General features: G+C 43.3%; 1 protein-coding gene across 1 annotated transcript in view; it reads right to left on the bottom strand.

Moving 5' to 3' along the window:
* The window catches only part of LOC136665666 (carcinoembryonic antigen-related cell adhesion molecule 5-like), a 210,748-nt gene extending 196,883 nt beyond the window's left edge, over positions 1-13,865 (bottom strand). Inside the window, exons 1-4 of the mRNA XM_066643328.1 lie at positions 13,766-13,865; positions 13,350-13,424; positions 7,790-7,825; positions 5,394-5,669 (exon numbers count right to left, since the gene is read on the bottom strand). Coding sequence (XP_066499425.1) covers positions 5,394-5,669; positions 7,790-7,825; positions 13,350-13,380 — 343 coding nt within the window. The 5' untranslated portion in view covers positions 13,381-13,424; positions 13,766-13,865. The remainder of the gene's footprint in view (positions 1-5,393; positions 5,670-7,789; positions 7,826-13,349; positions 13,425-13,765) is intronic.
* Between the last annotated feature and the right edge of the window lie 2,392 nt (positions 13,866-16,257).

Raw genomic sequence — 16,257 nt, 5'->3', positions numbered from 1 at the left:
ATCTGTTGTTAAATTAAAATCATCGTGTTTAGCAAGTGCGTCCATCTCCGTCAGTCCGCCTCGTGATCCGTGACAGAATGAACGACCCATACATGGACGCAGCTAACACGGACCACTTAGTAAGGAGGGGTGCTATTCGCCGGACTCCTTTTCGCACGGGTCCCAAAGATCCAGTGGAGGAGGCTTTGAGAGCAGCCTCAGACTACAGTCGACGGCATCAGCTCTGGCCCAGCGCGGTTCCTGATCCCCTAGCAGAGGACTCAATTCAAGCGTCAATGGATTATTCCAGCGAGAAGCTAAGAGAAGTCCAGGCGAATATAATCCAGTCCCTAATCGAGTCAAGGACTTCAATAGAGTTGACTCCTGAATCGAGTGATTGCGCCAGCGCGAGTCGAAGGAATCGCTGAAAGAAACGTGCTGGAGTCACCCCCTCGATGGTCGATTACCCCCTCAGGTCCGGAGAAATTTTTGGGGGGGGGGGGTTAATGGTAGGGGCTCCACTGTTAGCCTCCAACCTCAGGACTACGGAGGTGGGGCTAACAGGGGCGCACCTCTGAGGGAACTAATGGGTGCACCTGTGAAAACCCCTAAACCCTCTACAGCTCCAACGCGAGCCCGGCGAGCAGCACAAACTCCTGTCCTCGTAAAAGCGGCGCCTCCAGCCGCGCCTGTCTTCGTTAACGCGGCGCAGGTTCCCCTGTCTCCGTGGGCGACGTCTGTCTTCTGTCTTCGGAAAGACGGCTCCCTCAGCCGCTCCTGTCCCCGTGACTGTGGCTACGGCCGCTTCTGTCCCCGTGACTGTGGCTACGGCCGCTTCTGTCCCCGTGACTGTGGCTACGGCCGCTTCTGCCCCCGTGGCTGTGGCCCCGGCCGCTCTTGGTCATGTCCGTAGGTCGGCCCTAGAGTTGTGCCCAGGCTGGCTTCTCAGACTGCCTCACAGACATTAGCCAGTCCTGGGCACCCCCCTGTTATTTTGGTTCCCTTGTCTGTCCCTGTCCTGGTTCCTGTCTCTGTCCTTGTCCCTGTGCCCGTGTCTGCCTTTGTGTCTGTCCCGGTCCCTGTCACTGTATTCGTGTCTGTCCCTGTGAATGTCTTGGTCCCTGTTCCCCTGTCAAGTTCAGTCCAGTCTCCTGTGAGTCCTGTCCAGTCCCCTGTCAGCCCTGTCCAGTCTCTGTTTCAAACCCCTGTCCAGTCTCAAGTCCCGTCTCCGGTCCAGTCCCTGTTTCAACCCTCTGTCTTGTCTCCTGTCCAGTCCCCGTTCCAACCCTCGGTCCTGTCTCAAGTCCCGTCTCCTGTACAGTCCCCTGTTAGTCCTGTCCAGTCCCTGTTTCAACCCTCTGTCCCGTCTCCAGTCCAGTCCCCATTGCAGTCAAGTGTCATGTCACCTGTCCTGTCTTCTGTCCAGTCACAGACCCCTTTCCAGTCTAACGTTTCTGTCAGGTCCAGTGTCTTGTCCCCTGTCTCGTCACCAGTCTCTGCTCCCGTCCATTCCCAGCACCCAGTCCTGTCATCTGTCCAGTCTCATGTCCAGTCCCCGTATCAGTCTAATGTTCAGTCACATGTCTTGTCCCCACTCCAGTCCCATGTCCTGTCACCTGTCCATGCCCAGTCTTCTGTCCCCAAACCTGTTCAGTCCCCTGTCTTGTCACAGTTCCTGTCGAATGTGCAACCCCCGTCTCCCGTCAAGTTTCAAGGGTCTACTCCCGTCCCGTCATTTGTGTCTGTATTTAAGCCCTCTTGTTTCACGTCCTGTTTGTCGTTCATTTCTCATTTCACTTCTCTTCGTGTTTTGTAGCCCAGTCATGTCGTGTTTATACTATGTTCCGTGTCCTGTCGTGGTGTCTCTTTCCCTCTCCTAGTCTAGTCGTTTCATTTCTCAGTCATGTTTGTTTGTACTAAGTGTCAGCTAGTTAGCTCTCTGGTGGATAAAGTGGACCAGCTAGAAGTGCGCATCCGGAGCTTATTATTGTCAAGGGATAAACAGCGAGATTCAGTGTTAGCAACTCCGGGTGCCTTAGGGAGAGTTAGCACCCCCTCGACTACGGCGTTAGAGCCCTCACAGCGGGGTGAATGGGTGACGTCTCGGCATCATAGCCGGAAAGCTAAGGCTGATGCTAACGCTGTAGCCAAAGCTAGCCCACCGGGACACCACGCTCCTCCGATTTGCGTGTCAAACAGGTTTGCCCTGCTCAGCGAAGCACCCGCTGAGGAGCCTGTTAAGAGTGCTCTGGTTATAGGAGACTCTATTGTTCGACACATGAAATTAGCTACTCCTTTAGGGGCGCCGGCAGTAACAGTTAGCTGTTTATCGGGAGCCAGAGCGCCGGATATTAGTTGCAACCTTAGACTGTTAGCTAATAGGAGATATTCGAGGGTAGTCATTCATGTAGGGGCCAATGATATTCGTCTGTGGTAACTAAGGGTAATATTACAGAGGTGATTAAACTGGCCCAAACGATGTCCGATGCCGTAATCTGCTCTGGTCCCATACCAATGCGGCATGGCGACGAAGCTTACAGCAGACTTTGGGCGTTAAACTGCTGGATGTCCAAGTGGTGTTCCAAAGATCAAGTGTGCTTTATAGACAATTGGTTACGTTTCGAGGGCAAGCCTGGTCTTATAGGTAGGGATGGTATCCACCCCACACGGGAGGGTGCTGCCTTACTTTCTTGCAGCATAGCACATAGTCTCTTAGTTAGTCAGCAGAGTAGTGTAGACAGCTGCTGACAATCCAGAGCCGGGACCAGGCCGCAGACAGACAGGCTAAACCGACCGTCTGCGAACTGTCCTGAGGCGTCACCCAGGTTCAACTCTATTGAGACTGTGTCTTACCCCCGAACTAAATGTAAACGTAGAAAAACAAAATCAGCCTGTTTCAGCAACCTAATCAATATTAAATCATACACAACACCTAGCAGCAACACCTGAGAACTAAAATTTGGGTTACTCAACATAAGATCACTAAACTCAAAAGCACTCATCGTAAATGATATTATAAGTGATCATGAATTCAATGTTTTCTGTCTCACGGAAATGTGGGTTAGACCAAATGAATATTTAGCACTAAATGAAGCCACCCCCCTAGGCTTTAATTATGCACATAGCCCAAGAATATCAGGCAAAGGAGGTGGAGTATGTGTAATTTACCAAAATACCCTAGAAATTAGTCTTAAACAATGTGACACCTTCTCTTCTTTTGAGGTTCTCTCCACTATTATTACAAAAAATTATTATGTAACAGACCACCAGGGCCTTACTTAGAATTTCTGAAAGAATTCAGCGATTTTGCTACAAACCTAGCGGTGTGCAATCATAAAGGTATAATTGTAGGATATTTCAATATCCATTTTTAGAAGGAAAGTGACCCACTAAAAAGGCATTTACCTCAATCTTAGACTCTATTGGTATTACTCAAAATGTAACAGGGCCTACACACTACTGCAGTCACACTTTAGACTTAGTTCTGACACTAGGTCTTAACATTGACAAAATTAATATCTTACCGCAATCCTCAGCAATCTCCGACCATTACTTAATTTCATATGAGCTACGTCTTTGCCATAATATATGTAAGAACCCTTGTTATTCTACAAGGCGTATAATAAAACCATCTACCGCCCTACAATTTATAGAAAACCTCCCAGAACTATCAACCCCAGTTCCAACTCCATCAGACCTAATGGACCTAGATGTACTAACTGATTACCTAGAAAATACTTGTCGATCTACTTTAGAAAAGGTAGCACCACTTAAACATAAAAGTATAAGACAGAAAAAGCTTGCACCATGGTATAATGATAAGACCCGTACTTTAAAACAAACATTACGAAAACTAGAGCGGAAATGGCGATCAACCAAGCTTGAAGTGTTCCATTCTGCCTGGAAGGACAGCCTTATAGAGTATAGAAATGCCCTCACTAAAGCTCGCTCAGCATATCTGGCCTCGCTGATCTCCAATAATAAAAATAATCCGAGAGCACTGTTTAGTGTGTACATAGTACAGAGACAGCTCTAGTCAAGATAACAAAAGATCTTCTTCTTGCCTCTGATCAAGGCCACGTATCCCTGTTGGTGCTTCTTGACCTAAGCGCAGCCTTCGATACAATAGACCACAATATTCTCTTAGAAAGGTTAGAAAACATGGTTGGAATCACAGGGACAGCCCTATTATGGTTCAAATCTTACTTAACGGAACATTACCAATTCGTAAAAGTAAACAATCTAAATTCAAATTATTCTAAAGTAAGATTTGGAATTCCACAAGGCTCTATTTTAGGACCATTATTGTTTACATTATACATGTTACCGCTAGGCACAGTTATAAGAAACCATGACATTAACTTTCACTGTTATGCAGACGACACACAATTGTATATTTCAGCCAAGCCCGATAACAAACACAGATTAAAGAAAATAGAGGACTGTGTAAAAGACGTTCAAGGCTGGATGTTGCGTAACTTCCTCCTTCTAAACAGCAACATAACAGAGGTCCTGCTTTTGGGTCCAAAAGTGGCAAGAAATAAATTATCAGATTTAATTTTAAATCTCGCTGACTTTCCAGTTAAACCTGGTTCAGCAGCTGGTGACGCTGGTGCTGTCGTCCCGCCGCTTCTTGTGATCACTCCGGTTTGTTGACAGTGGAGCGGAGGGATGCCAGTGTTTCAGGATGCTCCCGTGTCGGTGTGTCCTTCTGGTTCTCTCCTTTTAGTTAAAGCTGTCATAGTCAGATCTGCCGGAGTCATTAGCCACACTCTGGAAATTTTCATATTTTCTACTTTACAAACACAAAACAGTTCAAAACTAATTCCACCCTTTACATCTTTCCGAGTAAACGACTGCCCACCTGTCTATCTGGACACTGATGGATGACTGTCGAGATCCTTCTCCATGCTTCAGATCAGCTGCCCACGCTCCTGCAACCATCAAGTGCCTTGAAGCTGCCCCTACACTGAAGTTCTCATGGACTACTAACTATTATCACCAGTAGATTGACCAGAGGAGGATGGGTCACCCCTTAGGCACTTTACAGAGATCAGAGGGGGAGTAGTTTTCTACCCTCCTCCAAAAGGCACATAGTGCAGTTTCTGCAGTGCTGGGCCCAGAGTAGCAATCACAGAGGCTCCTAAAAGACTAATCCCCTGATGCTACTACCTGGTACAGTTAGTATAACAACCTAACTAGTGTGTGTGTGTGTGTGTGTGTGTGTGTGTGTGTGTGTGTTCAGCCTAATGTGTCTTTTACCGTTATAAACACCTGCATGATACAGATTAACTTCAGAGGTTTGTTCTCCTTCCACTGTGGAGATTCACTGAGGGGGATGTCGTCCTTATACCACACACAGTTCTGAACTCAGGTTTATAGTAAAATAGAAATCAGTAGCAGTCAATACATACCTCTGACTGTAACCTGGACGGTGTCACTGAAGTAATCAGGACTGCGACCTGGCCGGCCCACTGCACACTGGAACTCTGATTCTCCTGGAGTAGACACGGTTACACTGACTGTATTGATGTGTCTATTTTCAGGAATCAGAAGACGTTGTAAATTCTGAAATCTTCTCCACCAGTAAAACTCCCATCTATTCCAATATGGCGGCTCACACCTCAGAGTAACTGTGTCTCCAGTAAAGACTGGATCCTGAGGCTGCACTTTCAGTTTGGCTTTATATCCTGTTGATAAGAAATGATGAATTACAATGTACAGTTTTCTTCAACATTTGCCCCCTGATCATATGACATTGTTAAACATTATATCATTTCCTCTTCATGGACTGAATTGTTTTATATTTTAGTGAAAAGTAACTAGTTATTTTTTAGATGTAATACATTGGACGTGTTTGTTTTAACATACATATAGGAACATGCGACATTTAGTTTTTCTCTGTAGTGTGTTCCATATTTTCAACAAAACAGCTGATTTTTCTCCTCCAGTATACAACCATATTAATAATTATAATTAATTACATAATTTTACTTATTTCACGAAAGACAAAAACTGAATCATGTATTAAATAATTAAATTCATTCATTAATTAATTCGTTCATTCATTGTTTATAACCGCAGTCCTAATCTGTCCAGGGTTTGTTCCCACTTTGCACCCAATCCATCACAGGGCAACACACACTCACACACTCACACCTATGGACACTCCTGCACAACTACTCCATTTAACAACATGTGTTTCTGGACTGTGGGAGGAAACCAGAGCACCTGGAGGAAGCCCACACAAACACAGGGAGAACACACCAAACACCTCACAGACAGTGACCTGAGGTGGAGCTCACTGTCAGAATAAAGTGTGGTGATTGTGATGCCCCTGAATCTGGCTACAGACCAAGTCTAGGCCAAACACAGCCTGTTCACTTGTGCCATTTTGTACTTTTTGCTCTTTTAAGGCACTTAGTAAAACTTTGCTTGTTACAGCACGGCTGTGTCTCAATATCATCCCAGTGTCTGCCAAAATATAAATATAAACATTAAAAATAGATGTGCATAAATGTGGAAAATGTGCACTAAAATGTAAGTTATATTACTTTAGTGGGTTTAGCAGAGGGTCTCCAAACTGCTGCATACAACTGTAAACAGTCACCGCGGCTATTAGTAATTTGTAAAACTTAGTAATAAACATGAGTAATTACTAATAATGTAATTATAATGTCACTCTACCGTCCTAAAAGCATGAAAGTTTCTATGACTCTGAATGTTTCTGTGTTCTGTTTCTGTTCAGTCAGTCTGCACTTCAAAAGCTCTCCCTAAAAAACCCTGAAATTTAATTTCTGATTTTTCTACACTGTCAGTGTTAGGATTAGGTTCAAATACAGCCACAATTCACACTCCTCTCATAGAAAATGTACATGTTGTAACTGGTGTGTGAGTCTTCTTTTCGTTTATTTCACCATTTAATTTCTCATTTCTCCTATTTCTTTTCCCTCCATTCATCCACAGCAGAAACATGTTTCACACCAGCAGTTACAGCTAAAGCATACAACATTTTGTAACTGATTATATTTATATTTACATTTATATTTATATTTATATGAGAGCAAGTGTGAAATTTCCCATCTTCAGACTGTTGCATAAATACATTTTTTTGCTGAATGCTTGAATATTATGAGCTCTCAGCATAAGTGTAATAATAATTCTCTTTAACAAATTTTGGTATGATTTTTCTTGCAGTTTTTCACATCAGCTACATTCCATTAGCAGGATTTATACCTGAATTTATCATCATTTCTGATCACCATGCAACAATAACGCCACTCCAGGTTTCTATTTCTAACAATTTTAACATGTGACTAAACAGATTTTAAAAAGCTTTTGTTGGAAAATAAACCACAGAGCTGGCTATAATACATTTACACAACAAATCTATTGATTTTAATTGATACTTAATTAATAATGTTAAAGTAGTCTTAATAAAGAAATGAATTTGGGGTTCATCTTGTTTCATATGTTCTTGCATGAACTCTCACATTTATAGCAGTGCTGGAGCTTATACTGAAACTGTGTTACAGTCAGTCTGGGTGGAGTTAACACACTTGCTGGTTGTTTGGTCTTAGAATGCAAGCTTGTTCACATTGTAGGCCACAGTCCCTCAAAACTCTACTTCAGCTCTGGGTACAGATTTTGTAACTAAATATTCATGGAAGAAAAACTAAACCTTCTGAACACAGTCCAAATGTCTGTGTCCTCACATGGCCATTTAAATACGCAGAATACTCTGTAATACTCTGTGTATGTGAATGATAATGAGATAATGAGAGTTCAGTAGATGCATGTAATGATTCACCTTGAGTTTGTCCATGGTGGAAAAGCAAAACCAGCACTGCAGCAGAGAGAGAAACAGAGGAGATGACGTATTAGTGTGAAACATCAGCAGGTAACACACACAAAATGAAGAAATCTGAAAGAGCTGGAGTTCTTTTTATAAAGTAAAATATTCAGAATCACATGATTACAGTGAAAAACAAAACCACTCTAAAAGAACTTAAAAATGTAACTACATAGAAATTAAGGCCCTGTAAATCAGCAGCTCAAATCACTGGCCTGCTTTTAGTTCAGTAAGACAACTAAAATACCCTTTCTGATCTTAAACCAGTTTAGTGGAGAACAAAGTCTGACAAAACATGGTTCAAAATGGAACAAAAGTTTTACGTAAAATCTGCTCTTTGATCATCCACCTCATATTTCCACAGCAACATCATCTGTTAAACCTACAGTAACCTGACACTTGAATGACTAAATGACTGAATGTTTTTAATTAAAGAAATATTTTCTAGTTGAATGCAGTAAAAGTGTGGGACAAATAAGATTCATGCTCCGTTACTCTTTCAGTGTCAGATGTCAATCACTGAAAGTGAATCACTGAATTACTGAAAAGATTTCTTGCCACTGAGATTTTTTCACTCATTGTGCATTATTGCTGTGGACATGCAGAGATGGGGACTCGAGTTTGAGACTCTGACTCGAGTCACATTTAAGTCCCTCGAACTGTGACTTAAGACTCAACTTGGACTCGTGAACTATCTTTTATTCATTCATTCATTCATTCATTATCTGTATCCGCTTATCCAGTTCAGGGTCGCGGTGGGTCCAGAGCCTACCTGGAATAATTGGGTGCAAGGCAGGAATACACCCTGGAGGGGGTGCCAGTCCTTCACAGGGCAACACACACACTTCACACCTACGGACACTTTTGAGTCACCAATCCACCTACCAACATGTGTTTTTGGACTGTGGGAGGAAACCGGAGCACCCAGAGGAAACCCACACGGACATGGAGAGAACACACCAACTCCTCACAGAGTTAACAGTCACCCGGAGCGGGAATCGAACCCATAACCTCCAGGTCCCTGGAGCTGTGTGATTGCGACACTACCTGCTGCGCATTTTGTCTGGCATTTTTGTCTGTACATTAACAACAGATGGTGCAATCTCGGACATGTTACAGTGAAGGAGACTGTATGCTGTAAGGATGTGGAGTTATTGGCGGTCAGTCTTCGACCGTACTACATGCCGAGAGAATTCTCGCACGCCATTGTGGTGTGTGTTTATGTTCCGCCGCGTGCTCTTCCAGACAGAGCATGTGACGTCATCCACTCAATAATCACTAGGCTGCAAACTCAACACACTGATGCATTTTTTGCGATCTCGGGCGACTTCAATCACATAACATTGGACTCCACGCTCACGAATTTCTACCAGTTTGTCAACTGCCCTACTAGAAAAAACAGAACAATAGACCTCATGTACGCAAATTTGAGGGATGCATACAGTGCCACGCCCCTCCCCCCGCTGGGGAAGTCAGACCACAACCTCATTCATCTACAGCCAATGTACAAGCCCAAAGTACAGAGGCTACCAGCCACCACACGCACCTTCAGGAAATGGACACCTGAAGCAGGTGAGGCTCTGAGAGACTGCTTCGGATCCACAGACTGGAGTGTGCTGCAGAGTGGGGAGGACTTAGAGGAGGTCACACATTGCACTACTGACTACCTGAACTTCTGTATGGACATTGTTGTTCCCACGAGAACTGTACGCTGCTTTCCAAACAACAAGCCTTGGATAACCAGCAATATCAAGGCCCTTCTCAATAGGAAGAAAATGGCATTTAGAGAGGGAGACATGGCAGAGCTGAGGCGCGTACTCCCCTTACTGACTCGAACACTGCTCTTGTGTGCTTGCCCGACCAACCAACACCCATCACAAGCTATCACACCCCTCCCTCACACGGTGTCAACGGCTGCAGTCAACAGCCATCAGTCTCCAGCCATCCAACTTCCCCCCGAGACAACCACCTCCCCTGCCCCTACCCCTCTTCCCCCCATCGTCATGGCTGATCAGGTCAGAGGACAGCTGAGGAGACTACAACCTGATAAGGCTGCCGGGCCATACAGACTGTGTCCAAGGCTGCTCAAGGCCTGTGCTGCTGAACTGGATGAGCCACTGAAGCACATCTTCAACCTGAGTCTCCGTCTTGGACGAGTTCCAACACTGTGGAAGACATCATGTCTAACCCCTGTCCCTAAGAAGCCACACCCAAGTGAATTTAACGACTACAGGCCTGTGGCTCTAATATCACATGTGATGAAGACAATGGAAAGACTGGTCTTATGCATACTGAGACCTCAGGTACGCCATGCACTGGACCCACTACAGTTTGCATACCAGGAGAAAGTGGGCATGGAGGATGCCATCACTTATCTCCTACACAGGACACATTCACACCTGGATAAGGAGAACAGTGCTGTGAGAATCATGTTCTTTGAGTTCTCAAGCGCTTTCAACACCATCCAACCTCTCAGACTGGGAGACAAGCTCCAACAGATGGGTGTGGATGCTCACCTGGTAACCTGGATTACAGATTATCTGTTAGAGCAGCCACAGTACGTGAGACTGAAGAACTGTCTGTCCGACACTATGATCTGCAGCACAGGAGCTCCACAAGGAACTGTGCTCTCACCAGTCCTGTTCACCCTGTACACATCTGACTTCTGCTACAAAACTGAGTCGTGCCACATGCAGAAGTTCTCTGATGATACTGCGATTGTGGGGTGTATCAGGAACGAGCAGGAGGAGGAGTACAAGAGCCTGGTGGAGGTCTTTGTGCAATGGTTTAAACTGAACCACCTCCAACTCAACACTTCAAAGACCAAGGAGATGGTGGTGGACTTCCGCAGGTCAAAGCCTGTCCTGCTACCAGTCACCATCGATGGGGTCGACGTGGAGGTAGTGGACACCTATAAGTATCTGGGCTTACACCTTGACAATAAACTGGACTGGTCAGCCAACACTGAAGCACTCTACAAGAAAGGGCAGAGCAGGCTGTACTTCCTGAGGAGGTTGGGGTCCTTCAATGTCTGCAGCAAGCTCCTCAGGATGTTTTACCAGACTGTTGTTGCCAGTGTCCTCTTTTATGCTGTGGTATACTGGGGAGGAAGCATAAAGAAGAGGGATGCTGGGCGACTAGACAGGCTGGTTAAGAAAGCTGGCTCTGTGGTGGGGGCTGAACTGGAGTGCATCACTTCCATATCAAACAAGAGGACCCTGAACAAACTGATTAGCATCTTGGACAATGAGTGCCATCCACTCCACAGTATCATAACTAAGCAGAAGAGCTTGATCAGCTGGAGACTTCGCTCACTGCCAGGCTCAACTGACAGACTGAGGAAGTCATTTGTCCCCAGGGCTATTGAGCTGTTCAATGCATCACTAAAGGGGAGAGGAGAGATGGACTTCTCTGCATAGTCTGTCTGCCCATCCAACACCACCACCACCTCCACCTCCTCCATATTTGCACATGTGTACCTAACTGGACAATAGACAGGTCAACCACTGGACAAATCAACCAACTCATCTACCTCACGTGTACCTTAATCTGACAGCTACAATAGTAGGTTTATACTTAATACAGGTACATTGCACTGAATTGCCTTGCCTTGCACTATTTTATTTAATATATTTATTTCTAATTCTGAAACTGCACTGTTATTGCACTGTACTTATATTGCACATTCCATACCCTTTGCACTATCCACACTTTTTCAACTTTTAAACCATATGCTGCACTCAAGAGATCATCCTCAGCTGCTCACAGTATCACAGATTCTTGCCAGCTATGTTTGATTATTCTGATGATTGATTGATTATTCTTAAGCACACTATGTCAACTTCTTGGATATTTGATTTTGATATTCTGATATTTGTTTTAGGTTTTTTTTTTGTTTTTGTTTTTTTTTTAACTTTATTAGTCCATTGCTGTTTAGTGATTGTTGTATGTGATGTCTGTAAGTCTGTAAGCTACTGAGACCTTGAATTTCCCCTGGGGATCAATAAAGTATCTATCTATCTATCTATCTATCTATCTATTTGATAAACTTGAAATTCTGAGGTGGTAATATATTCAGATTTGAAAATTTCAGATTAAAAATAATCAGATTACAACAATTCAGAGTAAAAAATTTCAGACTTAAAAAATACGGACCCATAAATTCAAGTCGAAAAAAATCAGATTGCAAAAATACAAATCTAGGCCAGAGGTCAACCAGCGGGCAACCAATAGCCAACTCCAGAGGGTTAAACACTGCGTTGAATCGCTGGTTGACCTCTAGCCTAGATTCGTATTTTTACAATCTGAATTTTTTCAACTTGAATTTATGGGTCCGTAACAATACCACTTTTTCTTTATTAAATTACGTGATAAGTGATGTGCTTCATACACACTAGTGATGAGGGACAGTGAACATACACACAGAGCAGCAGGCAGTCATCCTTGGTGCCTGAGCATTATTTTAGAGGTAACATTGCTCAAGGGTACTTTGGCCATGGATTTTCTTGCCGCTTGTGAGGATCAAACCAGTACTAACCCTGCTCCTCTAACTATTGGCTGCCTCCCCCAAAAACACAGGGGAGAGCGCAAACACAGTCTCCCACAGAAATTATTCAGCTGAGAACAAGGGATGATTCTCACTTTGGGTGAACCACCTTTGTGATCATGGTGTCACCTCTGCCAGGTACAAATACTGATACTGAATGTTCTCATTTTTGCTTGTTCTGAATTCACAGTAGGGACAACCCTGTGAGGGATGGTACTGTGGTGCAACAGGTAGCAATCACACAGCTCTAGAGTCCTGATTCATGGGTTTGAACTGTCTGTGAAGAATTTGGTGTATTCTCCCTGTGTCTGTGTGGGTTTCCTCCGGGTGCTCTTGACATCGGATCAGTACCAGCTGTATTCAGAAATAAAAGAAGGCTGTGTGTACATCTCAGAGAAATGACAACAAACTTCTGCCAACACAGCAGTGTATCAGTGCAAAATAAAGTGGTGAAAAAACTTTTTAAAATCTGTAAAATATAAAAGCTACACTAATCACACACTCCTATGATACAGCCTCAACACTACAGACCTCATATAAAACATATTTCAGTCTCCACAGCTGATATTTTCTGAACTACTTTGTGATAAATCATAAATCTAAATTTTTAACAAAAAATTGACTCTAAATATGTATGCTAAATGTTACCAAAAGCCCATGTGCCTGTTTTAACTCATGCTGTATATGAATTAAGTTAACACTTTTACAGTGAAGTAAATTTCCACTTAAACTTATGCAGAATTCTTCACAAAATGCTGATTTTAAAACATTTGATTTAAGATAAAACTGAAATATTTATGTTGTCTGTATTACAACAGATTCAGTCTTTGTGCCAGATTCTCTCCTCTGTTATGGATCTGAAACCCTGGACAACTCTTAATACTTTGACTCTAACTGAACAGGACAGTTACTTTATCAACATCTTCAAACAGCACTCACTGTAATAACAATATAAACAGAGCTTTTACTCACAGAGCATCACACAGAGACGACTGAACTCCATACTGCTCCAGACGTGTCGTAACTGACTGTTAGACCCCACTTCTCCTTTTAAACACAGACACAGAGTGAGTGAGATGCACATAAAGAAGTTTAGAGGGCTCCTGACATATGAATTTATCAAAAACTACTTAACTCATCTAAAGCAATTTTACAGAGTAGATGTTTAAGGGTCAGATTTTTTCCCTTTACAAATAGATACAGGTCACTCATTGTTTGTGAACAGTAAAAACAGCTAAATCTGATGTGAACAAATAAATCTGAAATTATTAAAAAGTCTTTAAGAGAACCACAACCTTTATGTTATTTCAAGTTTAATCTGGTTAATATTTTTATTTTGCTGCATTTTTACATTTGTTTGTTTGTGTGCCAGTGCAGCTAAAACAGACCTGCCGTGCTGAAACTGCTCTTTCCGGCCACAATTTGATGGTTGTTGTAGCTCTTTGTTTACTTGTGCTTACTTTAGTTGTGGTTTATATGTGAAGAATAGTGCAGGATGTGATCTGACAGTTCGAGGTGGGGGCGTAGGGCAGGGGGGATGGGTTTGTAAGGTCCTTCTGTAAACACAATTGAGAATGTTCTACTATTCTTGTATTTTGACCTATATAATAAAGGTGGCTTGACAAATAATCAGCTATGTACATTAATATTCAGTGCATATGTAATGTGTACACAATGCAAACATTGTCTCAAAACACTGCTAACAGCAAAACACTGCTAACAGCATAAATAACTTCATTCATTCATTGTCTGAAACTGCATATCCAGTTCAGGGTCGCGGTTGGTCCAGAGCCCATCCGAAATCACTGGGCGCAAGGCTGGAATGCACCCTGGAGGGGGCGCCAGTCCTACACAGGGTGACATACTCACAGCTATGGACATTTTCGAGTCATTAATCCACCTACCAATATGTGTACTAATGTGACCGTTGGAGCAAACCCACGCAGACACGGGGAGAACACACCAAACTCCTCACAGACAATCACCCAGAGTGGACCCTGGAACTGTGTGACAGTGACACTATCTGCTGCACCACTGTGTCACCCTTCACTATATTTCAAAGTCAAAACCATTATGTGTCTGAACAAATGTCTGAAAATGTCTCTGCCTAAAACCAATAATACCAAAGGCAGCCTTTTTTATAGTGCAAATAGTGTGAATTTGATAGTATTTGCAGGACTCTAATCCACAACCTCCAGGTCCCTGAAGCTATGTGACTGTGACACTACTTGCTGCACCACCGTGCCGCCCACCTAGTGTTCCTAAATTAGTAAAAAAAAACCTCAATGTTATGTACAAGTGTCCTATGTGATTGTGAAAATGTATATTTGTTAATTGGTGTCTGTACTGCTCTGCAATTACACCGCCAAACCACTAGGGCTGAATTTCAAACATTTTCTACAACTCCATGCAGTGCACAATGTAGTGATATTAGTTTTACAAATCTTTAAAGGGAGTGTAGTGTAGAGAAGTTAATATTTCTGGACTTTTTGACTTGTTGCCTTTGCAGTCGTTGTGCTCTGCATAGACAGGACGAGTGACATTTCTGGAGAAGAGCACATCAAGCCACTACCTACGGAACAGACAGTGACCTCTGTTGGTATGGAGGGGCAACACCTCCATAGTTCAGTGTTCCCCAAGAGGCAGTCCGTGAGCCTAATGTGCCTCCATCAACACAGCCACAATCACATTGTGTTTTTTGTCCTTGAATTTTTGCATGTGAAATTCCTAATTTTCTGCCTCTGCTAGAATACGTGCACTTTTCAGATGTGAAACTGTCAAGACAAAATGCAGGAGGGTTTACAGCACTGGTTACTGGCTTCACAACTAAGCTACGACCATTTCACCAGGCTAAAGCTGTTTCTCAATGTGTGTTCTTACGTTCTAATGTTCTTGGGAAATGTCAACAATCGCAGCCCAAGTCCTGTTCTGTTTAAAAATCCACATCTAGCCAACTACAGTCCCAATTCGCGGATGTGTTCGTACTTCACCCGTATTATCTAGGATGCACTGGGATGAGACTTCTTTAGACTTGAGTCATATCGCAGAATGCATTTCACACCAACCTCAGCACGATGGCTTTTTTCCTGCCGCTGAGACGGTGACTGAAGTGCGTTGTTGTTCCAATTACTGAACGACCACAGCATACTCACATCCTCAGAACTTCGTACTCAAGAGTTGAACCTGCCAAGTTTGCACAACCAAGTACAGCAGTTCGAACTTGAAGTACTTCGAGAAACTGCCAGAGTGAAATGCCAAAACCCAGTGTGACCGGGGCTTAACGCTACTGGTGCCAAAAAGAAAAAAGCAAACAAATCAATGAGCACTACCTCAGTTTTAGCTTTTTTTTTTGTCCCATGCATGAGTCCACTGACAAATGATTCTTCAAAGAAAATGTCCACATTGGACAACATTGTTAAAACAAAAACCTCAATTTTCAGTGACCCAAAATGCAGTTTTCGTATTGAGCTGGAGGCCAAATGCAGACAAAACCTGCATTTTAAATAATATCCAGATCTGTTAGTTACATAACTCTGCTCTATGTAGGCTAATGTTAAGTGTGGCTCAATTGTCCCAATAACACTAACTGATGTGTAACTGTTCAATCCAGAGAAATCTTTCAACCATTTAATCCCCCACTCACACCCTGCCCCAGTCCCCACTCACAACACTGTGGCACATGGTTCAATTCTGAAGGTGCCCAGTTCTTACAGCTGCTAGGGTTCAGTTGATCAGAGAATATTTAGAAAGAGTAATCAACTTCTCATACTGAGAAAGTATGTGAATGTCCAATGTGTATTAACATGGACACTTGGTGACATCTGTGACAGTCATGAATTGAGAATACTGCCATTTGCATTTACTCTGGACCTTGTGTGGT

The sequence above is a fragment of the Hoplias malabaricus genome, chromosome 14 (genome assembly GCF_029633855.1).
Source record: "Hoplias malabaricus isolate fHopMal1 chromosome 14, fHopMal1.hap1, whole genome shotgun sequence".
NCBI lineage: Eukaryota > Metazoa > Chordata > Actinopteri > Characiformes > Erythrinidae > Hoplias > Hoplias malabaricus.
This window is presented reverse-complemented; position numbering and strand designations above follow the sequence as displayed.